The sequence below is a fragment of the Drosophila melanogaster genome, chromosome X (genome assembly GCF_000001215.4).
Source record: "Drosophila melanogaster chromosome X".
Lineage (NCBI taxonomy): Eukaryota > Metazoa > Arthropoda > Insecta > Diptera > Drosophilidae > Drosophila > Drosophila melanogaster.
The window spans coordinates 14,579,399-14,602,944 of NC_004354.4; the positions used below are offsets into that span (position 1 = coordinate 14,579,399).

General features: G+C 40.9%; 4 protein-coding genes across 10 annotated transcripts, besides 2 other annotated features; 2 read left to right on the forward strand and 2 right to left on the reverse strand.

Annotated features, from left to right (window-relative positions):
* The first annotated feature begins 1,201 nt into the window (after positions 1–1,201).
* CG14414 (uncharacterized protein) lies at positions 1,202–2,776 on the forward strand. 4 transcript variants are annotated; one of them, NM_001298311.1, is made up of 5 exons: positions 1,202–1,279; positions 1,342–1,448; positions 1,497–1,641; positions 2,184–2,276; positions 2,351–2,776. In NM_001298311.1, the coding sequence occupies exons 1-5, from the start codon at positions 1,268–1,270 to the stop codon at positions 2,633–2,635; spliced, it is 642 nt and encodes a 213-aa protein (NP_001285240.1). In that variant the 5' UTR covers positions 1,202–1,267; the 3' UTR covers positions 2,636–2,776.
* Positions 2,738–3,584, reverse strand: mRpS25 (mitochondrial ribosomal protein S25). The gene is made up of 3 exons (NM_078598.2): positions 3,359–3,584; positions 3,101–3,295; positions 2,738–2,957 (listed from the first exon to the last, which is right to left on the reverse strand). Exons 1-3 carry the CDS (start codon positions 3,493–3,495, stop codon positions 2,786–2,788), a joined length of 504 nt encoding a protein of 167 aa, NP_511153.1. The 5' UTR covers positions 3,496–3,584; the 3' UTR covers positions 2,738–2,785.
* A 219-nt stretch (positions 3,585–3,803) lies between these two features.
* Positions 3,804–4,038: a mobile genetic element.
* Positions 4,039–4,278: 240 nt separating this feature from the next.
* Positions 4,279–5,218, forward strand: nmdyn-D6. The gene is made up of 2 exons (NM_132737.2): positions 4,279–4,554; positions 4,631–5,218. Exons 1-2 carry the CDS (start codon positions 4,355–4,357, stop codon positions 4,884–4,886), a joined length of 456 nt encoding a protein of 151 aa, NP_572965.1. The 5' UTR covers positions 4,279–4,354; the 3' UTR covers positions 4,887–5,218.
* Positions 5,219–5,334: 116 nt separating this feature from the next.
* On the reverse strand, positions 5,335–23,182 carry sbm (sobremesa). Of its 4 annotated transcripts, NM_001298312.1 has the most exons (10): positions 11,922–12,193; positions 11,519–11,690; positions 10,848–10,894; positions 9,232–9,333; positions 8,660–8,766; positions 8,524–8,599; positions 7,868–8,366; positions 7,663–7,759; positions 7,099–7,417; positions 5,335–7,038 (listed from the first exon to the last, which is right to left on the reverse strand). In NM_001298312.1, the coding sequence occupies exons 1-10, from the start codon at positions 11,995–11,997 to the stop codon at positions 6,968–6,970; spliced, it is 1,566 nt and encodes a 521-aa protein (NP_001285241.1). In that variant the 5' UTR covers positions 11,998–12,193; the 3' UTR covers positions 5,335–6,967. The 4 variants fall into 4 exon arrangements, with proteins under 4 accessions (NP_001285241.1, NP_001285242.1, NP_572966.1 ...); NM_001298313.1 differs by lacking the exon at positions 11,922–12,193 and adding an exon at positions 23,064–23,182 and having other exon boundaries at positions 7,099–7,355; positions 8,524–8,766; NM_132738.2 differs by lacking the exon at positions 11,922–12,193 and adding an exon at positions 23,064–23,182 and having other exon boundaries at positions 8,524–8,766.
* Positions 10,332–10,517: a mobile genetic element.
* Positions 23,183–23,546: the final 364 nt, after the last annotated feature.

Below are 23,546 nucleotides of genomic sequence, written 5' to 3' on the forward strand. Positions count from 1 at the left end.
AGTGCGTCCTGGCTGGACAAACTCGATATGCATCGTGGAGCCCGGCGTCTCGGTGAATTATTTAAATAAATGGTGGAATGGTGGCGGGGCAGAGATCAAGCGACAGCTTTTTTATCATCGCCCCCTAAATCATGGCCACTGTGCCGTTGTCCTTCTGCAGGACCTTTTCCGCTTGTTAGTGGCGCTCGCTCGCACAACGATGGTAATTTGCAAAGCCAAAGGAATGCACGAGCATGGGCGACAACACTAAACTAAACTATATGCGAAATACCTAAACTTTGGAAACAAAACGTCAAAATAAATGAAGGAGCTTTTAATAAATTGCCAAAATATGCTTTGAAAAGGGAAGAGTTTCGTGAAAACGTGGGCTAAGCCACTAATTTAGTTGCATAGCATTTGTTATAAGCATTCAAACAAATAACTAACTAAAAGGTTTCTCTGCAAAAATGCAATATATACGATATATGGCTAAAAACGCGAAATTCATTTTTATTCCCTTTGCCATATTGAGACCAAATTCCTACACAATTCGTAGTCAACTTGCCATAAAAATAGCTTGCATATTTGCACTCACACATCCAGTCGGTGTCCAGAAATGAAGATGTCGGAAGTTGTCCTCCAAAAATGCGGGGAATGGGGGTTAAAAAGTTCTGGCCAAGAGTAGCTGGCCCGGGACTTATCGCATACAATGCGCATTAGCAGTGTCTACATGAGGCCCCATCAACTCATGCCCATCCTGTTCCTGTCCCCAGAACGGCTGTTGCATATTTCAAAGGACATGGCAGGGTCCGCTTTTTGTCATATCGTTTTGGAGCGCCTGAATCCGTTTGCCCTTTTCCTCGGCTGGAAAGTGTTTCTTCGGCTTTACTTATTTATATTTTAAGAGATGGTTTCCAAAAGTATCTATTATTGAAAAACAGATAACTAAAGCACAACTTTCTATAATTCAGCATATTATAGCAATGTGTTATATGTTAGTATATAAGTAGAAGCCATTATTTTATTAAAAAATAGAGATTTTTCTATGCACACATATTGATTAGATTTTTACTCGAGTTTCAATTACATTTTGAATTTGAACTCACCTCACTTGGTTTCGTTCTCGGCTACCGTGTGGTGAATAGCTGAGCGCGGTGTGTGCACTTGCTGGCCCATCGATAAGAAGCGGTTATTCCACCGATATTTATGTCTACTATTCCACACACTTTTTGCACATCCCTAAGCCCAATAGACTGCATTTTAATTTTCATTTATTTTCGCACACAAAATGGCTAGCACTGTCCGTAAATCCGCGTAGAAACGCTCGCCACTCGCATTTCAGTTAACAAAATGTCCTTGCAGGCCGGAACGAGTGGGTCGGGTGGCTTAAGCGGCGGCGGCGGCGGCGGTGGAAACCCCGAGGAGGCGCGTCGCATCTGGGTTGGGAATCTGGACTCACGGATCACCGAGTAAGTTGTGCCTGGCATATATGCAGTGCGATTCCATGGTGCTAATAGTTCAATTTGCATTGCCCCCTATCGGTTTCAACTCCTCAAACTGATGCAAAAATGCGGCGCCATCGAGAAGTTCGACATGCTGTTCCACAAGGGCGGTCCCATGGTGGGACAATCCAGGGGCTACGCCTTCGTCACCTTTGCGCAGGTGGGTGCAGTGCCTCATTGGCGGCAGGCGGTGCAGCGGCTTTAATCAAGAAAGGATCAAGGATTATTGTGCTTTTTAACTTGGCTATTTTGGTATTTAATCCTCAGTATTCTCAAGCTCATTTATGCAGTGCGGCGAACTCTGTATCTATACTCGCAGATGCACTAGCCTAAAAACGCAGCTATGTTATTTTTATATCTGTCACCCATACAGCAAAAGGGTACACGACTTGCAGAAAAGTATGTTCAAGAAGAAGGACTCTTTAAAATGCATATATACATCACTAACTATGTATATATATCATATAGATTCTATAGAATTTGTTATGTACAATGGTTTTCTACATCTTAGCTAGGAAAATACGCAAGCAACAACTTTAGAACATTGTCTAATAACCAGATATTAAGAATCAATTACATATGCTGAAAGTTATCTTTTAGGATTTGTCATTTTATAGTCAGCTTAAATATGTGGCTGCACCGCCTTGAATGATATTTATTACTTAGCTATTCCCACTCACCAATCCCAAAAATTCACTCCAGAACGAGGGAGCCACCAATGCGCTACTGAAACTGGACGGAACCAGCGTGGGAAATCGCTCGATAGCCGTGCGTTTGGCCAAGAACATTAAATATGTAAGCAAAGACCTTCGAGTCACCAAGCTAGCTATCCAAACTTCAAATCGATTCTGTTTCCTATATATATATAGGATGAAACGCAGAAGCCAAAGCCGCGCCTGGATATACCGGCCTTGGGCACAGGTAAACGCGAGGAGAAGGTCAGCAAAACGGAGGCCATTCGGGCCATTGAGGCCAAGCTGAAAATGTTGGAGCGCCAGACAGACGACAATCTCGAGCTGAATACAGCGGGCAGGGGCGAGGCCAACGTGCCCTTCATCCAGCGCTATCAGTTTAACAAGGATCGCGACGGTTCGCAGCGCTACGGAAAGTCATCGGCTCCATATCATCACCAGCAGCGTCCCAAGCGCCACTAGGCTCAATCGACCCACACTCGACTTTGCCACCGTCTCACGCATTAGTCTGTAAAAATCATTAGTACTTAGGGCGCTACCTCAGCAGACGAGCCTTGCAGGTGTAATTTACAATTAATTTATTAAAAAAAAAGGTACAATCAGAGCGAACGTCTATTTGGGTGCGAACAAGATCTTGCCGCGCATGTGATCGGGCAGCGGCACGGTTCCGGGACAGGGCACCTGGCCGGGGATCTCGCAGATGCAGTGCCTGCCGCATCCGTAGCCAAAGTTGGCCGGATTGTCCTTGCTCTCCTTTAGGCGCTCCTCTGCGTCCAGTTGCTCCCTGAAATTATGGAATAGGATGTGTATTAAGTTATAGCTTATGATGCTGAAAAGGTATCAGAACTGAGCTAGCTTCTTCTTAACTCCCAACTCATAGTTCTACAAAATGTGATACACGAATAGAATCTTGATGTGTGTTCTCACCGGGTTTTGCCCACCACCTTAACCAGGTGATCGATGATGTCGTTCCGATTCCGACTGTCCAAATCTATAAGCATATCGCGTCCATCGTCGAAGTAGCAGCGCACAAACGGCGAGGGCGTCATGTTCTTCAGCGTGAGCACCTGGACCTCGGGATTCTTGAACTGGATCTGCGGTATGTTCCAGAAAACAAAGTCCCTGTGCGCATTGCATTTATTAGCGTATATTTCAGTTATTAGACAATTCTATGCCATAACTTACCGAGCGCCCGCGTGATGAGCACCATATGTGTTGTAGTTCACGCTGAAAATGCGCACCTTGTCCTTCAGCACCAGCTTACCGGCATTCAGATACTTCAGGGTGCGGCGGATGGGCTCACGGCCCTTCATGAACGGCATTTTGCACTTTTAATTCAAATACGCCTAAGTAAAACAAAAGAAATCCAATAAAAGAGCGGCTGCTTGTGTAATGCGAACAGCTGATCGGTCGGCTAGTGGCTCCCACAAGGCGCAAGCGGAACTATCGATATAAGCGCGGTATCGATGCAGACCAGAAATGTTTCCACTTAAAAGAAAAAATACGAATATTTATATGTTTTTATATGGGCGTGGCAGTTTTGGGTGGTTTGTAGACGTAATAAAGAGACATCAGGAAGAAACCTGAGCTGCTTGCATAATCTTAACTTTCCAGCATTTGCTCTGACGAGCGTTAGAGTGGGTGTGGTAACATTTGGAAACAAACTTGCGTCTACGTCTCTAGAAGCTGCATGCTTCATCTCAATATTCTAGCTTTTATAGTTCCTGAGATCGAGGCGTTCATACGGACAAATGGACAGACGGACAGGGTCGGAACAACTCGGCTATTGATCCTGATCAAGAATATATATACTATACATACGGAAACACTTCCTTCTGCCACTTACATACTTTTCAACGAATTTAAAATACCCTTTACTCCACGCGTAACGGGTCTAAAAATGGGTAGAACTATTATTGACTAACATAATTAGAAAACGCGTTAAATCTTCAATCTTACATTTTTTAAATTAAAAAAAAATTTTTTTTTTTGAGCATGGTCTAAAAAAGATAAATGCTTGCTTATATTTCATTTCAGTGGAGTACGTCTATTAAATGAAACAACACTTTCGATTTCTCTGGTCATATATCGATAGATCCGTTAAGCCGAACCGGCTGGCTAATTTGTTTACCTCTTAAACTTAAACTTTAAAGCTTCTTATTCTACCACAATCAGCAGGACATGGAAATAACACTCGCTCTGATAAAGCCGCACGTGCTGCGGAATACCTATGCAATGCAGCAGATCCGAGCCCTGATCTCCCAGAACTTCACCATTCTTGACCAGAAGGAGGTTTGCATTACGAAAGAACTATCTGAGCGATTTTACGCGGAGCATAAGGGAAAATTCTTCTACCACCGACTAACCAGTTTTATGAACAGGTTCGTATAGTGCCTGGGCACATCCTTAAATCCTAAGCCACTTAGTTGGTATAACCATTTGGTATATCTTCTTCAGCGGACCCAGCTACGCCCTGATTCTCCAGTCGGAAACCTGCATCCAGAAGTGGCGCAGTCTTCTGGGTCCCACCAAGGTGTTCCGTGCCGTGTACAGTGATCCCAACTGCATCCGGGCATTGTACGGAATATCCGACACTCGCAACGCCTGCCATGGATCCGACAGCGAGGCATCCGCCCTCCGCGAGATCAGCATCCTGTTCCCGGAGTTTGACGCGGCTGTTGGGAGTCGCCAGGCGAAAAGGGAGGAGGCGTAGTCGAGGAGTTCTTGATCCTTAGATTGATCAAGATGTCTACTACCAAAGCAGTTCATGAAAAATGTTTACATGTTGTTCAAGTAGCTATTGGAATTGTCCTAATTTATGTTTCTTATTTTTAATGCCTGGCATTTTTAGATTAGTATTTAGGCTAGACTAGAATGTTGTCATATGGTATGCTTTAAAAGTAATTGAAGTTTATGATACTTTTTGTGACTAGTGTACTAATATGTTTATATATTTATATATATATATTAGCAAAACAAAAACTATACTTCTTGTTGATAACTAATAAGAATTAGATGATTAAGGAATTTGGCAATGTTCTTTCGAAAGAAAAATCGCTGTAATAAAAGAAGTCAATTGAAAAGTTAATTTTTTATGAAGTTACTAACAACACCCTGCCGTAGATGGAACTATGGCAATTAACTTGAGATAACAGCGACATGTGTTTCAAAAACTTTATTTCGTCAATTTCCGGTTTACATAATACAATTCTTTTGTTATTAGGTGGTAGGTACATGTATAGATAGAGATTTTCTTTTCGATTTGCTCTGGTTTCCGTTTAGCTCATTGTAAATAGTTGGTAATAAAATTATAAAATTTATAAACTTAACAAATTATATAAATATATATATATTTATGTGTGGGTAAGTTCTGTAGTACGCCTATAAATAGGTAAAGATATAAATGTTTTGTATATCGGTTCAGACAATTGAGAAGCATAGCAAGAAATTCAAAAACGGGAAATATGTCATTAAAAAACTTCAAAATTCTTGTATTTTGTTTGCGAGCGAGACGGCACCTGCGCACCTGCTGTCTTTTTCTAACTCGTGTGCGACGAGTCCTTCACGAATAACAGAAAACTAATGTAAAGAAAAAAAAATGGCATTTTATGTATTTATAATAATAATAATAAAGTATAACCGTCTCTCTAAATCTAGTTCTAGTTTTGGTTGCAACGATTTGTCAAAGCAGACACAAGTCGCAAAAAAATGTATTTAACAAGTATCCATAGTAGTATTTACGTTTGCTTCGCTTTCTTTTATTTTTATTTGTTTTTTTTTCTATTTTTTTGTTTGAATTTTCTCATTGTTTGTTTTCTTTACCTTACTTTTGGTATCAATTACAAATCTTTAATGCCTATTTGCAGTCCTACGAATTTCACACGCGATCCCCGACCGCCAGGTGGCGCTCTAGTCGCACAAAGTTAGAAACATTCAGTTTGGGATGTTTGTATTTAGCATTTGTCCTCTTTCTTTCGTTACCATGTTGCTTTTGCATTATTATCATAACTATGATCATTCTCCATCACACACATATACTCGTACATATATAAATATTGCTATTCCAGCCGATCTCTAGATCGGGGCTAACTCGTAAATAACGCCAGCGAAAAATCCAAAATGAGAACAAACAAGGATATTTCGAAGCTCTGCGGCGAGTGTTGACTTTGGTGGGCACTGTACGGATTGGTGGTGTCATCGATTCCTGGCGGCACTGTACTCAAACCTCAAGATCCCATCATGCCCAGATAATACTAATAATAATAGGTATTATTTATGGGGCCTGCACTTCGAGCCGCTTGGCAATGATATATATTCGACTATTTAGGTGTGTGTTTTCTTTTTAGTTGTTTCTGTCATTTGTCTTGATCTTTAATTAATAGAACACAAAAATATATGTATATATATAGATTTGCTTTGTTGTTGTATAAACGTACGTACGTATCGACTATGCAACTTGGCCTATGCGCGCTACATAAAGATACAAATGTATGTATCCACACTAAATATCTGTATATTCACATATAATCTTTGAATATAACCAGCTCATAGCATAAAAAGACTATTTCAAATAGTTTTTATTACTCTAGCACTACTTTGTCAACGACAACGTCAGTATATCAATATAGGTTGCTCCTAACACACTCTCAACCCCCTTTTGCATCCTGTCTATGCTGCACTCCTAATATATCATATCCTTGTTTGTAATAGTAATTAAGTGAATGTATTTGCTTCTCGCTCTCCGAGCTTGTTGGCCTCCCGTTTGAAATCTTGAGCACTTGCCGGGTATCCCCTTCACTCGAACATGGCCATCGATGAGGTGGGCACCACCTCCAGCAGCAGCTGAAAGAATAGCGTCACCTTGTCTGCAAACAGAAGAACGTTAGCGTTATGAATTGTAATATGATATCTTTTAGTTTACTCACTCATAAATCTCGGCGTCATTCCGAGCTTGACGAACGGCACATAGAAGATCAGGCCCGCGAATATGAAGAGCAGGGCATAGAGATACTCAACGCGCGGTGTCTCGAATATTGGTGCCGCCACGAGATACACGGAGATGACCAAGACCACAACGGGAATGATGATCGGCACCTTGTAGGGCCGCGGATAGTTGGGTTTGGTGTAGCGCATCACGATCAGGGCCAGCATCGCTCCGCCGTAGAATATCCAGGCGGTGAAGCTGAAGAAATCAATCAGCGAATCAATTGTGCCATGGAGCACCATTGCCGAGGCAATCAGCGACTGGAGACGGGGATAAGTACGCACAGAGAAAGATACAGAGAAAGAGGGGAGTTTAGAACGAGGATCGGATCGATACATGGGCATTCACAGGTTTTGTCAAAAAATTAAAATGTGGATAACAAATGGATTGGCGGTAGTAAATACAAAAAAAAAAAAGTGGAATATTTGGGTCTGCTAATATGATGGCAATATGAAGCAATTCGGGGTAAGCTAACTAAATTTTGGGTCAAGTTTTAGACACTTACGTGGAATATCAGCCCCGGAGCAGGTGTAAGACGACGCACATGGACATAGGAGAGGATATCCAGCAGATGACCCTCTCGACTGGCCGCAAAGCACAGACTGCAATGGCAGTAGAACAGATCATAGATTATAATGGTGGTTCCGTTCCCGACACATATAGTTCAGAAGTTCTAAGGTCTTCCTTTTTAGCTTCAAGTCAATCCTTACCGCCCAGCTGCGAAGAGCGTTCCATTGGCGCTGCCAAAGGTGCTGATGGTGACGCTGAGTGGCATCAGCCAGGCGAGCGCGCCCAGGATGCGATTGCCGAAGGTGACGGCCACCGCCTCCGACTCGATCATCTCCTGCGGCGACATGGCCGCCAGGTAGGAGATGTTGATCAGCGCATAGCAGAGCGTGACCAGCGGTATGCCGATGATGATCGAGCGCGGTAGATTCTTGCTGGGATTCTTGATCTCCTCGGTTACGTAGTTCAGGTTGTTCCAGCCATCGTAGGCCCACAGACCCGTGTAGAAGGCCGTGGCGATGGCGCCCACATTGGGCATTGGGCCATTAAATGCATTCGACAGATGCTGCGTGTTGCCCTGCATCAGTTTCCAGGCTCCGCCGCAGATCACGACCACAACGGCCACCAGTTTGGCGGCGGTGAATACGTTCTGCACGGCCATTCCCAGGTTGACGCTGTAGCAGTTCACGAACAGGATCATCACTGTACAGTGGAGAGGGTGAATCATTAATATTCATTGGTATGTTAAACGATATGGTGGTTATAGGGATCAATACCACATAGAATTTAAAGTAATCTATCTTATTAGCTCGATAGCTGTGGTAGTGATCCCCTTTCCTCCGATGTTACCGCTTCTTACCAATTGCCACCAGGGCGACCATCTTGACCACACCCCTGGGCGGATCGCATTCCGTCACAAAGGCCTCAACGGCGTACTGTGCAAATGATAAGCATATTATAGCCATTTGAGATGGCTTCAACACCAAAGTCGATACCCATGAGAACAGAAACGCCGGCGCCGGTCCATAGGCATCCATAAAGTAGGCCCATTCCGCCCCCGACGACGTGTTCATCGTGCCAAGTTCAGCGTATGCCAGAGCGCCTGAAAGTGGGCAATCAAGGATAATTAGACAAAGTTACAAAGGATAAGCATCTATAAGTAAAAACTATATATGTAAGGATGAGGCATATTAGTATTAAGTTGCTAAGTATAAGTATCTTATATTTGACCAATCAATCAACTTTAATTTTACATTTACTTTTGAAAACGAGTAATCAACCAATGCGATGATTATCATTGGTAATCATAGAAAGAAATAGATCTTTATATTTTTTTTCTTTTTATGATTTTAAAACTAGAATGCACTTTTTCCGAGTGTATAGTGCACGCGATTGGAAGGTGTGAGATTCCGCGAAAGTTTGGCTCCTCGCCAGCCGTGCAACAAGTTGTGACGAGAGTGCAGGGTCGAATTTTGGGACTTGGCCACTTGACGTCGTTAAGTGGGTCAGTTGCACGTGGCGCACATTTCGGGCAGGAGGGGATTTTATGGTTCTGGTGACTACTTACCCAGCAGAGAGAGCACACCACAGGCAAGCCAGATTATAAAGCTAACTCCAACGGAACCAGTGCGAACCAGTAAACCGGAGGGTGACACAAAAATTCCAGACCCTGTGGATTGACAAAAGGGAGAAGATATAGATACAGAATATAGATATAGATATATGTAGCTGCGAATATAGATATATGTTGATATAAGTAAAATGCTGCCACAGCTGCGCTTCGGAAAAAACAGCTGATTAAGGGCCCACATTGTTTTCCCTACTTTCCCCATCGTTTCGATTTCCCGTATGCTAATGAGCGGCTGGCGGGGCTCTACATAGTACATATATACCATTTGAGTGGGCGTTGCGGACGTCATCAGTGGGCGGACAAAAGTTTCGGCGAAAGCTCCGACCACGCGGCGAATGCGCAATACCGGCAAATAGTGGTTTTTCCTTGCAGAGAAACTCACACAGAGGTTGTATGAGGCCGGCGAAGCGGTATGGAAAAAATATATGAAGTTCGTTGGATATTCGATCCAGAGGCGTGCAACAATTTCGGCTGCGTGCCACAAGCTGGCGCCATTGCCTAAGGTCAAAGTGCAGCAGCGACAACAGACGCCATTCGTGTCATAAATATGTATTTCAATACAGCCCAGTTTTGAAGCCAAATACAGCAGCGTCCCAATTTGTAGTGATAACTGGGCAGAAAGTATAATTGCCAATACTACGCTTTTATATAAAGTGATCTATTTTGAATTACATATATTTGTGCTATTAATTAATTAATTTCTTGTTTTATAAAGATTCAAACAAGAGATGTTCTTTTTACCAAACACTAAAATATACAAATATACTTTGATATATTACTGTGATTGACCACCGCTGTATGGGGTCCAATTTTCTAGGGCTGCCCTTTTCGCCCCCTAAAAATATGCCTGGAAATTGGCCTTAATCCACGCCATCCTCCGCACTCCTCCCACCAGCCGTCTGATGGCACTTTCATTCTCAGGCCGCTTGCGTACCCATCTACATATATATCCATACAGACAGACAATACATACATACACATATATATATATAGGTGGGCCTAAAGCTGTGTATATGTATATGTACTATGTGCATATACAGTATAATTCGCTTAGCTGCATCGATAGTTAGCTGCATCGGCAAGATATCTGCATTATTTTTCCATTTTTTTGTGTGAATAGAAAATAGAAAATAGAAAAAAAAAAATTAAGTTAGCTGCATTTTTAAGTTACCTGCATCGAGGCATTGTGCAAAGTACTCGAGGCAGCTAAGCGAATTATACTGTAGCTAAATTTATGCGTACGTATTTTTGGCCATGCGCGTCTCCAATTTGAACCAAAAAAAAAAGGCAAGGAAAATAAACCGAATGAAAATTGTGCCTCAATATTTTTCACCGACTCCCAGAGCGAAAGATGTATTAAAAAAAAAAAACAAGAACGAACGGAACAGCAAATTTGACACAATCCGTGGAAAACTGCGTGTTCGTGTGTTTTTTTGGGCGACACTTTGGATTTTCTCTTTTCCCGTCGCTTCGACATTCCTGCCTCATGTTTTATGCATTTGTTTTGACAATTGCTTTGGAGCGAAGCATCCCCGAATGGATTGTACACTCACCTATCATAGTTCCAACAATTAAAGCCACCCCACTGAAGAGGCCCAGCCTGAAATGACAAAAAAAAAGAGAATAATATTGTAAATTCAACGAAATTATCAAATAAATTAAAAATACTGCTTTTTGGGGTAGATTTTTAAGGTAAAGACATGATTTCATCACTCGAATCTGCATGTTAAAGTCAAAAGTCGATAAATATTGACGGATGGATGTCAAAAATAGATCCGTGTACTTGTTAATTTTGAGTATGTTAAGTAAATCACTTAATTGACAGCAAGGTGTAAATCAAGTGAATAGCGCGTTTTTAGCCAAGTAAATAGAAACTGTTTACGTCTACACTGAAAACATTTGGTATTTACAACAAGGCTAGAAATGGCACTTTGTCTTGTTTGCTTTAATATGAGTTTTGATCATTAAAGTAAGCCAAGTGGCTTGTCATTTATAACTTATGTTAACAAGCTAAAAAATAAATGAATAAATGAATAAATAATTCAATAAAAATGAATAAACTACTTGAAAATTGAATTTTAAGCCTACATTTTGACATTTAAATACTCAGAAGAGCAATCGCCTTCATTTTTGGAATCAATTGAGTAGCATTAATGTCCTATCCTAACAACCTGACCATTTCGAGTACACGATTCTGGTCCTGCTGCACTGAGGCAATCGTTACCTTCTCTCGAGGTGAACAACGTGGTTCTGCGTTGAGCCATTCCTCTCCAGCGGCTTCCGCATCCGCCCGGTCCCTGATGAGTCGGTCTCTGGCGCTTCGGGCCCTTCTGTCCCAAGAGACCCATTGGCGCACATGGTCCCGTTGCTCGTTGTTTTTGTTGGCACATTATGTCCTGCAGGATCAGCAACATCACCATATCACCGCGAAGGATAGCAAAAAAAGAGAGAGCAGAACACAGGGATTAGCATTAATCGTAGCACTAAAAAAAAAGTATCACACGCATAGATATGAGTATTTCGATGCCAGAAGGGCACGTTTTTTTTTTGACGTGTAGACAGAGTTTATGAATGGACTTCACACAACACACGCACACATACACACACAAGCACACACACACACACACCTCTGTTATTATCTGTTGAATTATTTTTGCATGCGTTCTTTTGCAAGCAAAATAGTTGTGATATTTTATCGCGCATGGCATGGACGGATAACAAGTTGCTAAAATTATTTCGCCGCGAAATTCAGCTCTCAGCGAATACGAATATATATGAAGAAATATATATATATATATATTTATATATATAGTTAAGAATATATATATAAATGTTCTGAAAGGAGTGCGGGCCAAAAAAAAGTGTAGCGCAGTGGGCGGCGAATCGCAGGCAACTGTTCGCATCCCAAATGGCAGCGGCGTCAAATAGTCCGCCCGGTGAAAGCTTTCCGCCGAGAGCCACATGAGCGCCACACGAGTGCCACACGAACGCCACACGAGCGCCACACGAGTGCCACACGAGCGGCAGCCGAGCGCCGGAAAAACAGCCGAACAGACGAAAAGCGAGAAAAACGACCGGCGTTGGGAGAATAACTAACCACTTTCTCCAAACGAGATTGCGTTCGAGATTCGAGATGAGTTCGACTGGTTTGGGCCTTTGGCCGTCTCTTATATCACACTCATCGAGGATAATAATAGTGCTCGAAGGACGAACTTAACGATATCTAGACGTAAATGCTTTTGATAACAGGATAAAATATCACACTAAAGAATAGTATTTTAGGTAAAGGGGGTTTTTGAGATTTATATCGAGGCTAACAACAATAGAGAAGTGCAGGCCAACTTTCTTATCGATGGAGGATGTAGCAGTAATGTCACGAAAATATTATTGTACAAAAGCTCTCAAATCTTCATCGCCATCAAAGTGCAACAAAAACTCACGTAATTCCGAATGAAAGTTTGAAATTAAGTCCTGCTACAGTGATAAGAAAGTATTATGAAATATATTATTCTTCGTAGTGAATATCAGCCTTAACCAGCATTAATGGTCACTTTTTATCAATGAAAGTTAACTCCATTTCAGAGATATAAGAATGAAAAATTTAAAGGAATGCAACTTTATGAGAAGGTGTTAAGATTTCTTTGGCATTGTTTGGAATTGTTCAGCAGCTTTTCTTTTGTTTTTCACGCTGACTACGTGACACACTGCGTATGTATGTATGTAGAAGAGTCCCATCCTTCCGACTGATTTATGCAATTCGCGCCGTCGGTTCTATATTTTGATTATAGAATTGTCAAGGTGAAGGCATCTTCTCTCCTCGGATCTATCTCTCGGTCCGCCCAGCTATTTATAGCTTTGCATAAAAATTTCAAATTGAATTAGTCGGCTAATTTCGCGGCGACGTCAGAAGGTTCTCGCCACCGATCAGAATCTGCAGTGTAGTAGCATCATCTATCTCTCTGTGGTCGCCTCCATTCATCGGCTCCTCTCAATTAATTGTTGGTTGCGCATTTCATTTGCCTCAATTGGCCGCTTATTAATGGTCATGTGCTGTGACTTCGTTCGCAACACTTTCATATATATATATATGTATGTATATAGATGAAATTATATATATATGTACAATATATTGCATGTATCTCACTCCCATTAGAAGTCTGGCTACAACGTCACTGGGTCTTTAACTCTCGCCCACGAGGCGTCGAAATTTCATCAGCCCAACGACCGCGTGTACGTACATAACACTCTATGTATGTACATATGTACATACACATTCATAGTTTCAAAGTTCTCCCACTATTTTTCGGCTTGATTCTGCCACTGGATGTGCCCCCAAAAATCGTATATGTACGAAGATTGTGTGCTGAACAAATAGATATCTATCTGCACGAGCATAAATATATTATACGTATCCAAAGATTTGAATACACACGCCATAGTGCCTACGTATGCAGTCGCGCAAGTGGGCCAAAAAATTAGCAACGATTTAATTAATTTAAAATATTGGTTCGTTTTTATACAGATCGAATTTCTAGTTTATGAAAAATTCGCAAATCTCCAAAGAATTAAAAATGATAAATGATTATGGGCCAGCAGTGCGTATACGTAATATATATCAAGTATACGTAATGTTGCCAGTATGGAACAGTTTTAGTGGGTAGCTAATATTTTGAAGATACGAACTATTGACTGAATTATAAATCTTTAACTTTTGATTTGGAATACCATTTTGCAATATATATTTTTAAGCGCTATTCTTTCGACTTTTAGTGTTGGTATAAAAATAAATAATACACGTCTATACACACAATTTTTGTATATATAGCCACATAAACATAAATAAACGATTCCTACGTTAAGCTCTGTGTCGTTTTTCAGCCTCTGCAGCTTCTTCTTGCCCCGCATTTTTTTTCTCAATGTATTTTCTGTCATAAAAGTCACGCGGCTTGTGAGCATTTTCGGATATATTTTTTTCTTTCTGTTTTTGTTGATCGCCCGGCAAAGGGGGCGTGGCAGGCGGAGAATGGCTGAACCGGATACATTACTTGAAGATCTTAGCCAGTCAATAACTAAACATTGCATATTTGCAAAGGGATGGGAAAAGTAAACACATAACCCAATCGTTCATTAGATCGATCACTTAAGTATTATTCATTTATTTGCTGACATAAATATTCAAATAATAATAGTAATATTAAGTTCTTGGCACTAAAAACAATAGTGCGTTACTGTATAATTTTATCATTAATATTTGTATTACTCATACGCAACGTGGTACCATGGGGAAATGCATTTACAATTAAAAAAAAAAAACCTAAAATAATTGTAAGAAATCATATTATGAACTATAATGAAAAAACCTACCCAAAGACTATCCAACATACTTTAATTTAGCTAATGATTTTCTCGTTTATAGTTTTCATCAAGATGCGAATACAGCCACTTGGCAACCAGTCAGCGATATTAGAACCTAATAGTCAATTAAAACGGAACACGAGCCAGACTCAAAATACCCCTTTTCTGAGCTCGCCGAGCAGTTAAGTGAATTCCTTGCGTTGTTTTATTGAATGTGATTTCGATTCAGTAACTCGACGCACCAGATATGAAGCGCCACATCAATTTAGTGTGTGCAATATGACTCCTACGGTCATCATGTGGAAATCGAAAATAACTTAAACTCAGTTTCTCCCAAAAGAAGAAAAAAAACGCGAATTCTTCAGCAAATTTAAGAAATTTTCATAAAGAAGAGAAAAGAGATTGATAAAGCCATAAACATTTAATACAGAACCAATAGCAAAATGTTAGACATATATATCTATAATAGTGCACTTGTAGAGTGATCACTGTACTTCGATTAGGCCGAACAAAACCTACGACCAGCAATGCACGTAGACTGCGGATATTCGCGATATTTCTTTCGTATTTTTAGGGGTCGAACATTGTTTGGGCTTGTCGGCTGATTTTCGTTCGCTAATTATTTAGTCACTCTAATGCAAAAAACAAACTGCAAAGATATTCGAGTAGATAACACCAGCGGCTGACGTGCTAGCCAAATGTCTAGCTAGCTAAAATAATAAAATATCATTATCGCTCAGCAATTATAACCCACCTGATTACTAATAAATCAATTTAATTTTCGTAACGTCAGTGCGAATAATAAATCATTTTATGTCATAAAATTAAATGCTTCTATGGAGCTCATGATTTTGAGATTTGCACATTTAAATGAACATTAATCTAATAGCAATAAATGACTTTATCAGAACTGAATGGGTTTCTAAAACAACTTGCTATCCCAAAGATACTGCAAGAAAAGAATTCTCTTAAATAGCCAAATGATTACTATCAAGGGAAGCGAATTCTTTGCAGCTTTGGAATTTATTCTATCTATAGACGAGTTAATGTAAATATTTTGGTATTTTCTTCTGAATATTGTTTAAGAAACGAGGTGTTTACCTTCAACAATGAGGCGGTGATTAGGTGTTATATCTATATTAGCTAATTTGTCATAGCTCTATGCTATTTTTTTTTCTCAGTGTAGCGAAAGCAACTCCAGAGGAAAGGAAGCCGTTGTTGCCAACGTCAGCGGCACTAAAATGAGTAATAATCACGCGCTGGTCAGCCAAAAATTTCTGGGTCGAAGAAAAGCTGCTCGTCGTGCAAATGAATATTTCAAATATGCAAAGCAAAGCTCGGCGGGGAAAGTTCATGCATCTCAATTGGCCGGTGGCCAAATAAAAACGATTTTCCTCTGTCGCCGACGTCGTTGGTAAATATTTTCAGTTAATTTTGTTGCGATTGTCGCGTCAGAAATTCTTGAAATCCAAATGATCGGTCGAGGGAACAAGGACATCTCACCCCTGCTGATCCTGATTCAAAGTTCAACGAACACAAAAGTTGCCAGTCCATATAAGGCAATGGGAAAATCTAAAGCATTTTTAGAAATTTCATTGGAAAGATAACATTTTGTTAAAAGTTGAATAGCACCTAAGTTATTTTGCGAGCTCATTTACAATGCTCTTTTTATTGGCGGCATTATCTTTACCGAGCTGACATCTCAATGAAGTGAAAATTTATTCGAATTCCGCCACTTGTGGAAATTTAATTTCAACTAATTGTTTACTTATTTGCGTTAGCGTTGTTAATTAAACGAGGCATGAAAAGTTCCATCTGCTTGTGTCGCAAATTCGTTTGTGCTAATTAGAGCACAATATGTGGATTGATTGATCGAATGTCCGCGCCTCACCTTTTGACACTAGTTATTGACCAACCACGGCTTCTGCGGCTTCCATTTCGATCCCCTCCATTCTCAACGAATCAATCAAAGAACTTGGCTACAAGTGTTTGCTTAACCCTCGACTGACACGCGAGCCACAAATGCGCCCGAAATAAACCACTCTCCATTCGTTTAATTGATTTATTCTGTATCGTTAGACGTGTCCCGTGTCCCGAGTTCCAAGTCCCGACAACAGTGTCAATGGCCCTCTCCCAGTCCCAAGTCCATGTCCAAAATTCACAATTCTGTTGGCCACTTCTCATAAGCAGAGAATCGGGTTACACGTCGCCACAATTCACAAACAGAAATGGTAATAGAAGAATATTACGTTATTATTTCACTTTTTTGTGCACTTTTTTATTCATTCCCAACACCTTTAGTGGTTTTATCGCTGGCCATGAAACTTTTTTGCTGATAAATCAGGTGCGAACCAGTTGAAATCTAATTGAAACTTAATCTGCGACTAATTTTTATTGCTACTCAAAAAAAAAAAATGGTGCAAACCGGTTATAAACCGATTTTGAGTGGCTTGTGTGGTTATTTAATAACACCAAATAAATTGATAATAAATAATTACATAGGTTAATAGGCTCAGCAGTCTATCTTATACCTTTTGCAGTTCTAGCTGCAACTTTCCATTGTTCGCGTTATCCTGCCGCGCATAAACATCCGAATCCGCTTATGAAATGCTATTATTTCAATATATGCTGTGCTCCATTTGCGTCAGCCATGCCCACCTCTGCCATCTCCTGGTCGTCAGCCATACTCCCCTGCTCCATATTGTTTTATTGGATGCTGTCGAAATGCTCTGTTCGCCGCACCACTCTTAATTGAAATGTATCGTTTGTCGTTTAACGTTGGTCACCCTGTACCTCCCCCCCTCCGCCTTCTTTGGATTTTTGTTAATTGAGCCTCTAAAAGCCAGGAGCTGCTGCAGGGTGGAAAGGGGTGGTGGAGATGGGGCTGTCTGGTCGGAAGAACGACAAAGTCAATGTCAAGGCGAGAAGTGCACTTAAAAGCATGTGGGTGGCAGTGGGTGGCTGCAGGGCGTGTCGCCAATTTGCAATGTTCACAAAGTGGTGCACATAATAAAACACGGAGGGAAATTCATTTAACAACCTGACATCCGTTATGTATCATAAAATCTAGAGATATAGAGTGTTGCATACTTTCTGGCGACTTGTTAAGAAGTCAACTTAAAATAACTGCTAAATATCCCATTGCTATGCAATTTGGCATGCAATCCTGGGTATTGCAAAAATAGATATTTAATCTTTAGGACTATTTGCTGATACATTGTAGATTTTCTCTTAGTGCACAAGTGCTTTAAAGCCAACTGGTCACAGTTATTATCTCTGCCACTATTAGCCGCAATAATTGTGACGCACACATAGGGAAAAATCATTGACGTGTTAATTTGTGATGCCAACAACACCTTGACATTGTCACCAAGCAAGGTCAGCAAAAAATGCAAAGCTACGGGAAACCCTGTTAACAATAAAAAAAACATTAACAAAGAGCCATGTTAGCTTTGTTAGATATATCTAAGAATAGAAGAATCCCGTGACGAATAAAGATTTTAGAGTTTACACAGAAGCTTTCGGATTTCATAGTATGGACACGAACCCAATAAGACTTTGCTGAATCTTGAGTTGCAGAAAGCAGAAAGTGATCCTGATCAACTTCGGATGCCCCATTCTCACACATTTTATTCTATTATATGGAAGAAAAATCCCTATCGAACTGCATTTGAGTCACATTATATTGGTATTTCCCCTTTTTTCCCGCTAAATCGATAGATGATCTACTACAAATCGGCTTAGCTTACTTTGCCCTTTTTGCCATCTATTTTCTGCGTACATCGAGTTTTTAGTGCTGTCGTTGAATTTTCCGTTGGCATATCAATTTAACCCAATTGATTTTCAATTGACTCGTGACGCGCCGAGCGTTATGGTGCTCTGCTCTGCCAACGTCGACAATGATGACGCTAATGATCGATCGTAATAATCAGAGAGCTATAAATTCATTTGGACGACACGAGAGTCGGCTAAAAAGGGCGTTTCGATGCGATTCTATTCGTTTCGGGGCAGCTGAGAATGTAAGATACAAATTTTTGGTGCGAAAATGCACCAATTTCAAAATGGATATATGTACACTTAGAAAAGAAACGAGTTGCAAACCTTTGAAGTAGATATATTCTCTATTTACAGAACAGTAGTAAATAGATAAAACCAGTGTGAAAATCATTGCGGAAAGGCTGCCAAATGTTGATATACGTATGAAAATTGATTGGAAAAGCCATCTAAAAATATCCATCAAACAGGTGCAGTGGAAAACACGGTCCTGCTTCCGTTTCTTTTGATTCTCGAACCGGTTATCTCTTATGCATGGTGAAAACATCGGCACATGTCCATGAGAATTGAAAATTAGAAATAGTCGAATAAATTTTACCCCCTTCTCGTGCAAACTTAATGCTTCTGATGAAATACACAAATTGGCTTCTCAAGCTGTTGCCAGGGGCTCTGGGCTACACAGAGAAAAAAAAGGGGGGGCCAAAGAACAGAACCAGACAGATGGATAATGGGAAGAGAAGGGAGTTGGAGCACATCGAGGCATTGAACTCATTTTTCCCAGCTCGGGCGCCATTCAATTATTCGTAAGCTTGGGGCAAGGACACGCACACAGTTGTAAGGACGAGGACCAGCAATACACACACATACACATCACGAAACTTGTTTGTTTGCGAGCGGGCTATGAATTTTAGAGGCTCGTCCTTTTTACACCGCCCTTTGTACTTGTGTAACCGCTTCCACGGATATTCCCTTAAAGCCAACGGGTCCTTCGACTGCTATCTCTCGTTTGTATGTATGAATTGATAGGTACAATTCAAAAAAATGTTCCTAAATCCGATTCCACTTTCATTTTTCCTTATAGGAGCCAGCCAGAATCATTAGATCTGAACCTTAGCCGATTTCTTTTTTTTTCTGAAGTAGTAAGAAGTATTTTAAGATTCCAAATTTTGGCGAGGACCCTAAAAAGTTTTGCCTACAAAAGATTCGTATTTTTAGGATAGCATACAACATTAATTCGAATAGAAGGGAGCTTAATGATTCAAACACGCTGTGCAAACTTCTGCCGGGCTTCTCATCAAGTATATGAAATTTTTATAGGCGTCCGTTGTCGTCGGCTGACGTTGCCATCGAAAGCGGTCCACGTGTCGCCTCTGCGTGTGTGTGTGTGTGCGTGTGTGTATCTACCATCTATCTATTTGTATTTGTATCAGTGGGGCACGCCCCTCGCCAGTGGCAAGGCGGTAGGCCACCTGTTTTTATGGGAGGCCCCGCACTTACGCAATGGAAGCCGGCTCGCAGTGACGTTGCCAGCTGCTCATTTACAAACATACATAAGTATATATATGATATATATATATATATATATATAGATATATACATATATTTATATATATGTATAGCGACTCTGGGCCAAAAATAGCCAAAAGTCGGGAAATGGGAAACCGGTATTCTGCGGGAAAAGCTCGACTCTCGCAGCGCCGGCGCACTGAATGATGTCCTTGCCAGGACATCTCGCTGCCATTGCTGATAACAATCCGCAGGCTGTGTTATCGCCGCACAAAACTTTCACTGCCACAACGCGTGCTGCGATTCCTGAGCGCCGCTTCAGCGACGTAAAAGTTTCTCGACAGCTGGGGAATTTGGCCCCGAAAAAAGCACGTAGCGCACTTTTCGGGGGAAGTCAAAGGGTCTGCTCGCCCAAAAGGACATGCCAACTGCCAGCCACCCACTCGAATGACAAAGCCAAGGACAATGTGCGTAAACACAATGGCGAAATTCTTAGCCCTGGCCCCCAAATGATGTCCTCTTTTTTCCATCTGCAAATGAAATCAGCTAACTGCGATGTGGCTAAAACATGAACTTGGATTTGGTCAGTGGGGAAAAAAGTTGGCTGATTTGATTTGGAAAGGAATGCAATGAACGAATATTCTAGTTGAGAATATTCATTCTGAAGATATGAAATAGATATGAAATGGGTCTAATAAAAATCAGATACCAACTACTAAAATTTTACATTAAAATCGTAATTAATTTATAAGCATTCTTTCTGGCAATAATTGTTCATGTCACGTTTAACATTTACATTTACGTCGTATATAATCATTCATTAGATATTTTCCTATTCATGGCTATAAAAAGGGCTGTCTTTTTTTTCCCCCGCTTCGTTGTGGCGGCTGCGACAAGTGGGCGGGGCTGAGGTGGGGAACTGCCCCCACACTCAGCAGATTGCACAAGCAGAGAAAACGAAGAGGAAACTTGCCTCACTCTCTAAGTGTGATTAATGACCACAGTTCTAAATTATTAGCTAAATGCATCCGATCATCAGTCGCAAACTATTTTCGCCTGTGGACAATAAGCGAGCAAGTGCCGCAATTGCTGACCAGGCGGACTAATAGATGCGAATTTAAATGCGCTCTCAAGATTCTATATCTGCAGCATTCGTTGCAAGTGCAAGTGGATATGAAAGTAATTTCGATATAGGTTTGTGCTGCAATTCTTTAGGTAATCAAATATATATATTTTAGTATAACTCTATTCAAATTGAAGCTATAACTTATAACTATCTAGTCTTGAAATATTTTATAGTTCGTATAATACAGTTTCTACATATATTTTTTTTCTCAGTGCACCGCATTGCGTGGCCAAATTATGTCAAGTGCAAAATGCAGTCACGCCAACCAACATACCGCCCACATGCCACCGCACCACCCATCCAGTTTAGCCCACCCACCCACGCAGTGAGGAATACCAACACCATACCACTTTTGGCGTTGCCTTGACTTTGTCCTTGACTCGCTTGGCTGCAACTTTTGGGCTTTGTGGGCTTCCGGCTGCCAAAGAATCTCGGTTAAGCCGAGCTCCCTTCGCATTGAAAAAGCCGGCTTTGGAACTATTATTAGACCGCTGCCAGTGATAGTAATGCCATGGCAGCGCCTAGTGGCAGGCAACACCTGGCCATCGAGTGCCAATTGGGGGGGGGGGGGGGGGGAATCTATCTTTGTATCTGTATCTGGAAACATGAATGTACCTACAATTGCCTAAGGGGTTGGGGTACAGTCGACACCCACTGATAAGCAACCCTCGGCAGCTTTTAACGATTGCGTAACTGACAATGGAAAGCGTGGGGGGATTGGTGGCCAAGTTTAACCATCGTTAAAATTGCCTATAGGGGCAATAACGTAAACAACCACAAACGAAAGTGAAATGGGTAATTGCCAATATCTACATACATATATAGTACATATAGCTTCCAATATGTAGAAGTTATTTGCAGCAATAGGTTTTTAAGGGAGTGAAGCGATTTTGGGATCATCCTTATAGGATATCATGGATATATCTAAAATTCTAATATCTGTATAATTTACATATATCTGAATCCAGCTAAACTTTTGCATCTGAATTTTGTATCACAACTTTTATCCCCAAAAATAACAAGTGCTGTCTGCAGAATCGAATCTTTATATATCTACATATATTTGGACTATCTTATCGAGTGTTGTTTATGGATTAATTGCACCCAAAAAATCAATGAATATACTTCCAATCATATGTTAAGTTCTCACATAAATCATTTAGCTAGTTTACGATTGTTTTAAGCTCACGAATTTAATTTGTTGGGAATTTTGGCAAATGTTCTACGAAAGTCTAAAGTCAATTTCATGGTGAAATCTTTTAAGCTACATCTATTAAAAAGCAAAAATGTCATAAGCAAATGCCAATCAATAGAGTCGCATTTTTAAGTTTTCTTTCTTTTTATCAAAACAACTGTCCGTCTTGGGGATAAAAGTCTTTATGTAGTGTCCATTGGTCTTTCTTATCAAAGAACTTATTCTTCAAAGTGAAATTTTCGGGTCTTTTAATGATTTTTCCAAAAGAAAAATTGGGGGAAAAGGAAAAATCTATTTTTGGGCGGATGTGCTGCAAATGCAATGTTAATGCTGCAACTTTTTTGAACTTGGCTTTCGGTTTTGGGTTGATTAGAACAGCTGTTCTGCTGCAATCAGCCACATACCAGCGCATTCACGCCCTCACACACACACACACACACACACACACAAACGCACACACACAGACACAGGGGTAACCGTTAGCCGGTCAGTAATTTACCGTTCTTCTTTTATTTTTGCACATGCGCATGCGCGTCACACACAAAAATTCACACGAAAAAAAAAGTTTGTAGAAAAGCGGAACAGAAACGCGAAAAAAGCACGCACACCTGCCATCACATGCTGCAACTCGAGCAATTGTTTGCCCGCTCACTTAGCACCGCAGAAAGCCACGAGATGGCTTGGAAATGGACATAATGCGAGTAATCATCACTAATTGGCGCAAACAAAAAAAATAAAAAAAACAAATTAAACAAAATATTTAACAGAAAAAAAAAACCCTAACGGAACTAGCGAACGATAACGATAACTCACCATTGGCGTGAATATGATTTGTGTTGTTTGGTTGGACATGCTGATACATGACTTGCTACAGTGCGCCAATGTCGTCACTTTCATGTCACTTTAAACACTGCGAGAGAATGAAAGCGTCGCCCTGCGGCTCTGCGTATTTATAAGGCGCCGGGCAGTAGCGTCATCGCCATCGGACTGCTCATCGTTATCGGTATCGGAATCGCGCCTCTTCCTCTCCGCACACACATCTTCGATACATTTCTCCAACCCTGCGACACAGGCTGCACTCGCTATGCGTGCCAAATATGACCGCCCACGGAATGCACTACTCTGAACATTTCAGTGGGGAGTCAACTGTTCGTATTCATCGGGGCAAACAGCAATGGGCAAGATATTAGCATTCCTTTTTCAATCTGTTAGAAATGCCTTGAAAGAGCGATTTAGAGCTTAAGCTTAAAAAGCGACTATATTTGTTTGTTAACTAATGTAGAATATGGCTAATAC

What these genes read in the sequence shown, in the direction of transcription:
- sbm (NM_167411.3), bottom strand. Translation starts at nt 11,997, where the DNA reads ATGCGCGATAAAATATCACAACTATTTTGCTTGCAAAAGAACGCATGC. An exon ending in ACGCTCTTCGCAGCTGGGCG is followed by an intron (nt 7,760 to 7,867) that starts GTAAGGATTGAC and finishes CTGCCATTGCAG; the next exon opens with TCTGTGCTTTGCGGCCAGTC. An exon ending in CTCCGGGGCTGATATTCCAC is followed by an intron (nt 7,418 to 7,662) that starts GTAAGTGTCTAA and finishes CCCCGTCTCCAG; the next exon opens with TCGCTGATTGCCTCGGCAAT.
- CG14414 (NM_001298311.1), top strand. An exon ending in CCTTCGTCACCTTTGCGCAG is followed by an intron (nt 1,642 to 2,183) that starts GTGGGTGCAGTG and finishes AATTCACTCCAG; the next exon opens with AACGAGGGAGCCACCAATGC. An exon ending in TGGCCAAGAACATTAAATAT is followed by an intron (nt 2,277 to 2,350) that starts GTAAGCAAAGAC and finishes ATATATATATAG; the next exon opens with GATGAAACGCAGAAGCCAAA.
- mRpS25 (NM_078598.2), bottom strand. Translation starts at nt 3,495, where the DNA reads ATGCCGTTCATGAAGGGCCGTGAGCCCATCCGCCGCACCCTGAAGTAT. An exon ending in GCTCATCACGCGGGCGCTCG is followed by an intron (nt 3,296 to 3,358) that starts GTAAGTTATGGC and finishes CAATGCGCACAG; the next exon opens with GGACTTTGTTTTCTGGAACA. An exon ending in AAGGTGGTGGGCAAAACCCG is followed by an intron (nt 2,958 to 3,100) that starts GTGAGAACACAC and finishes CCATAATTTCAG; the next exon opens with GGAGCAACTGGACGCAGAGG.
- nmdyn-D6 (NM_132737.2), top strand. Translation starts at nt 4,355, where the DNA reads ATGGAAATAACACTCGCTCTGATAAAGCCGCACGTGCTGCGGAATACC. An exon ending in CTAACCAGTTTTATGAACAG is followed by an intron (nt 4,555 to 4,630) that starts GTTCGTATAGTG and finishes TATCTTCTTCAG; the next exon opens with CGGACCCAGCTACGCCCTGA.